The 4847-nt window shown below is 45.9% G+C and overlaps 1 protein-coding gene across 1 annotated transcript; it reads left to right on the top strand.

Moving 5' to 3' along the window:
- Nucleotides 1–667: 667 nt before the first annotated feature.
- On the top strand, nucleotides 668–2117 carry GPR6 (G protein-coupled receptor 6). Its single transcript, XM_010707484.2, has one exon. The coding sequence runs from the start codon at nucleotides 668–670 to the stop codon at nucleotides 1652–1654; it is 987 nt and encodes a 328-aa protein (XP_010705786.2). The 3' UTR covers nucleotides 1655–2117.
- The last annotated feature ends 2730 nt before the right edge of the window (nucleotides 2118–4847 follow it).

The following is a 4847-nucleotide window of genomic DNA, read 5'->3' as shown; positions in this document are numbered from 1 at the left end:
GTTCAGCAGCCTCTGTACATTCATGAGAGGGCAGAGCCGGAGGGGAGCTGTGATTAAACGCGTCTCTTTTTCACTGCGACAATGAAGAACCTCCGACCCAGGGCTGCACTCTGAAGCCCTCGGCGCCTCTTCCCCCGCACGCACGCCGTGTGGGGCCCGCTCTCAGCACGGCGGCACCGCGCGCGTCCGACCCGTTAGCGCCCACCAACCCCGCCGGCGGGCCCACACTCCGCGCCCCGCCTACCCATCGAGCCGCTCCCGCCCCCGGCGGCGGTTGCCCCCGCCCCTTCAGGAGCCGGCGGCGGGCTGGTGGCGAGCGCCCTGCCCCCGGCGGCGGGCCGCCATTTACGTCAGCCCCGCGCTGCCCGGCCCGCCCCGTCGGCTGCCCGCTCCCGCCAAAGCCGCCGCTGAAGCCGCAGCGAGCGGAGCGCGGGGATCGGCGGCGGCCGGGACGGCGGGGAAACTTTGGGCGGCGGGGCAGCGCACGGGCAGAGCTGCGCGGCACCGCGGGCTGCGGCGTTCAGCACCGCGGACAGAGCGCTTCAGCACCACGGACAGAGGTGGTCGGCACCACGGACAGGGCGGCGGCCCCGCCCGGCATGCGCGCCCCGCGCCCCGCCGCACCTCCGCTCACAACTACTGCCCTGCACTCGCGGCCCCGGCGGCGATGGAGCCAACGGCGGCCCTGAACGAGAGCTCGGCTGCGGTCCCCTGGCTGCCCGCCCGTGCCGGCAATGCTTCGCTGGAGCTGGCATCGCGGCCCCCTGTGCCCACCGCCATCAACCCCTGGGATGTGATGCTGTGCGTCTCCGGAACCGCCATCGCCTGCGAGAATGCCATTGTGGTGGCCATCATCTGCTACTCACCCACCCTGCGCACTCCCATGTTTGTGCTCATCGGGAGCCTGGCCACTGCCGACCTGCTGGCCGGGATCGGCCTCATCCTCAACTTTGTTTTCCAGTATGTGATCCGTTCCGAGACGATCAGCCTCCTCACTGTGGGCTTCCTCGTTGCCTCTTTCACTGCCTCTGTGAGTAGCTTGCTGGCCATCACGGTCGACCGTTACCTCTCCCTCTACAATGCTCTCACCTACTACTCAGAGAGGACGGTGCTGTGCATCCACACTATGCTGGTGTGCACTTGGGGAGTCTCCCTCTGCTTGGGGCTGCTGCCAGTCCTGGGCTGGAACTGCCTCCATGACCACGCTGCCTGCAGCGTTGTCAAACCCTTGACCAAGAGTAACGTGACTCTGCTGTCTGCCTCTTTCTTTCTCATTTTTATCATCATGCTCCATCTCTACATTGAAATCTGTAAAATAGTCTGCAGACATGCCCATCAGATAGCTCTCCAGCAACATTTTCTGACTGCATCACACTATGTTGCTACCAAAAAGGGAGTGTCTACTCTTGCTATAATTCTTGGGACTTTTGGAGCAAGCTGGCTACCTTTTGCCATCTACTGTGTGGTTGGGGATCCCAACTACCCTTCTGTGTACACTTACGCCACGCTTCTACCTGCTACCTACAACTCCATGATCAATCCTATTATTTATGCCTACAGAAACCAAGAAATTCAGAGGTCCATGTGGGTTCTCTTCTGTGGCTGCTTTCAGTCTAAAGTGTCCTTTCGCTCCCGGTCCCCTAGCGATGTCTGAGTGACGTTTCTTTTTGTAGTACTGCACCAAGTGACAATCCACTTAGTGAATTATTACAGTGCCTGTTAGAAACTTCAAACTCTGTTGTGAAGTCATTGAAAACATGCTTAAATATTAGCACTTTATACATGTTTGTATCTTTGAAAGTGTTCAGGGTATAAACTTTTCAGTTCTGTGGGAAAAAAATGTGGTTGTACATAAATTTTGCACATCACATTGGTAAAGTGAAGATGTTCTGATACTGCTTAATTATAGCACCTTATTTCTAGCTGCTGATCTGCCAAAACAGTGTTGCCTTTCTGAAGGACAGAGAGAAAGAAAGTTGGTTTTTGTGTTATATTTGTACCTGTGTATGTGTTGGGGGGAGGGAATGTATGTGTGAATGTGTGCAATACCTTGCTGCATAATATTGATAAATTATAACATTTTGTACACAAATAAAAGCATTTAAGATGTAAGAAAATTTGTGTGTTCACATGATTTTAGAAATAAGTGAGATGGAAAGTTTTCCAGGTAAGCAAAGTTCCTTTGTTTACTTTTGAAAGCTTACCATGTAATTCCACTTAGAGAGATCATCATTTGCTATGGAGATGAAATATTGTACCAAGAAAGGAACCTTTCTGCTTGCTTGTTTGTTTGCTCTCTTCTTCTTTTAGACAAAGAAAGAGCAAAGAAGAGAACAAACTCCTTTTTATTCTCTACTGAAAAAGTAACAAAAGACCCAGGCAAGTAGGCTACTAATCACAATTATTCTCCAGGCCTCCATGTAGGTTTCATTTTCAATTTATAAGCTAGCCATTTATAATGATGCCATATTTAAAAGTTATTAAACTGTGGGGGAAAATCAAACTCAACACTGTGCTCTTCTTACAGTCTAACACTGCACGCTAAAAAAGAAAAAATGGAGAAAAAAGTCTCCTTTCCTAACAACCTGTATAACACCATAATACATTGACTTTCCTTATCATCTGCAGTTCTGTGGGTAATATGAATTGCTCCTCCCCCTCCTTTTTTTGACAGTGCACTGCAGAAAAAATCATTTAAGTGCATCTTTGCTGTCTCCCTGTCTCAGAGCACTACACAGTTTTCAGATAATCCCATAGCTAGCGGCTTCAAAGAGCCCATCAGAGGTCAATACTGTTCAGAGTTTGGAAAACATTTCTTCACTCAGGTTCAAATTCAAATTCACAGACAACAGATTTGTTTGAAGCAAGAAGATGTGCAGCATATTTCAAAAGCAGTATTATTTCTTATTTATTTATAGTTACCTTACATTTCCCATTATGGCTATGTGATATCTTGTCACTCTCATTTCAATTTGTATCTAAGATTAACCTAGTGTGCATAGTGCTATATGAAGGGTTTGGACTAGTGTGTTTGCCAGCTTATGAGTGGCAACACATCAAGCACCTCCCTGCTGGAGCAGCCAGCACAACAGAAAGGCTGTGAATGAGTAATACTGTACTTCTGTGAAAACAGGTATTATGAGATAAGTAAAATTTAACAGAGAATACAAAGATATTTCATTTTAGGTGTGACCTGACTGGAAAGCTATATTCCAGCCTCAGGCATCTCTATTATTTTTATCAGTTCAGACTGATGAATGCATTCAGGCACATTCAGGCATCAGGAGAGACATGGACTTGTTAAAAGGATCTAGAGGAGGGCCAAAAAATGTTCAAAGGATGAAACACTTCCCCTGTGAGGACAAGCTGAGAGAGCTGGAGCTGTTCAGCTTGGAGAAGGGAAGGCTCTGGAGAGACCTGGTAACTGCCTTTCAGTATTTAAAAGGGGGCTATAAGAAAGAAGTGGACAGAATTTAGCAGGATCTGTTGTGGTAGGACAGAGGAAATTATTTCAGACTAAAAAAAAAAAAAAAAAAAGTTATTTAGATTGGATATAAGAAAAGAATTTTATGAGAAGTGTAATGAGTGCTTCTTTTATAAGAAGCACTGGAAAAGGCTGCCCAGGTGGATGCCCCATCCTTGGAGACATTCAAGGTCAGGATGGATGGAGCTCTGAGCACCCTGATCAAAACTATATGTGTTCCTGTTCTTTGCAGTGGAGTGGGACTGGGCGGCCTTTCAACTCAAATGATTCTGCAGTTCTATGATTCTGCGATTGTTCTTCAGGGCACCATCGCAGTGTTGTTACAGATGTGATATAAAACAGATCTTATGACAGGCCCAAATGCAGATCAGATTAAGAATTGTAAAGTTATTAGTGAGAAACAATATTTTCCCCCTCTTTTCTGCTGTCAAAAGCAACAAAACCCCAGAATTTTTCATCATACATCTGAACTACTGAATGAAACAAAGCAAAGACTGCTTCTAGCCCTGCAGCAAAGTGTCACAAAACACATCAGAATACTTTTTCCTCTGCAAAATCAGGGTAACTGTGACTAAACTGTGGATGGAAACATCCACCGGCATGTGCAATGCACTACTTCAGCAACTTGACCAAACAGTGATGGTGGAGAACACTTGAGACTTCATCCTGGCCTCACTCTAGCAACTTGTATAGACTTGGCCCAAGGTGCTCTACCATCGATGTTAACTGCTGAGAGGTAAAACCAACAAGAGCTTTGGACTAGTGAAATCTGATAAAAATTTATGGTAAAACTGGAAAACTTACCATCTCCTAGGCGTTAATTTCATAAGACTTAGTCACAAAAGAAAAAACTACTGAAGGAAACTTCTCATGTCTACTTCTGAGCACTAAAGTTAAGGAGATAAAATCTGCTGGAGAAAAGCACGGATGTCCACCTCCCTCCACTGACTTTACCAGGAACTTACTTTTACCACAAATCTATTAAGCAGCTACAACTCATGTAAAAATTAATTATAGAAATCTTAGATTTCTACTTTGGCAATAAATGACTTAATTCAAGACTTGAAAACTTATATGATTTTCCACTGCTTTGCACAACATATACTAGCTTTGATTTGATTTTAAATACATGAGCACACTTTTATTTTAGTACTTCTCCCAGTGATTTTTTCTACCTACAAAATAAAGTTGAATCACTCTTGTTAAAAACACAACAATTTCAAGGTATTTTCCTGAGAATTCTTCCCCACTACTAGGAAACATTTGTTTTCAGCAAGGTTATCCATTCATTTTACTGGGACAGTACAAATGTTCTTCTTTTCTACATAGTCTCTTCAGAAAGCTTTTGCTGTCTCATAATTTC

This window comes from Meleagris gallopavo, chromosome 2 (genome assembly GCF_905368555.1).
Source record: "Meleagris gallopavo chromosome 2, MGAL_WU_HG_1.1, whole genome shotgun sequence".
NCBI classification, from domain to species: domain Eukaryota; kingdom Metazoa; phylum Chordata; class Aves; order Galliformes; family Phasianidae; genus Meleagris; species Meleagris gallopavo.
Note: the sequence above shows the minus strand (reverse complement) of the source record. Positions and strands in the feature narration are given on the sequence as shown.

Excerpts from the sequence above, each read along its gene's own strand:
- GPR6 (XM_010707484.2), top strand. The coding sequence starts at position 668 with ATGGAGCCAACGGCGGCCCTGAACGAGAGCTCGGCTGCGGTCCCCTGG.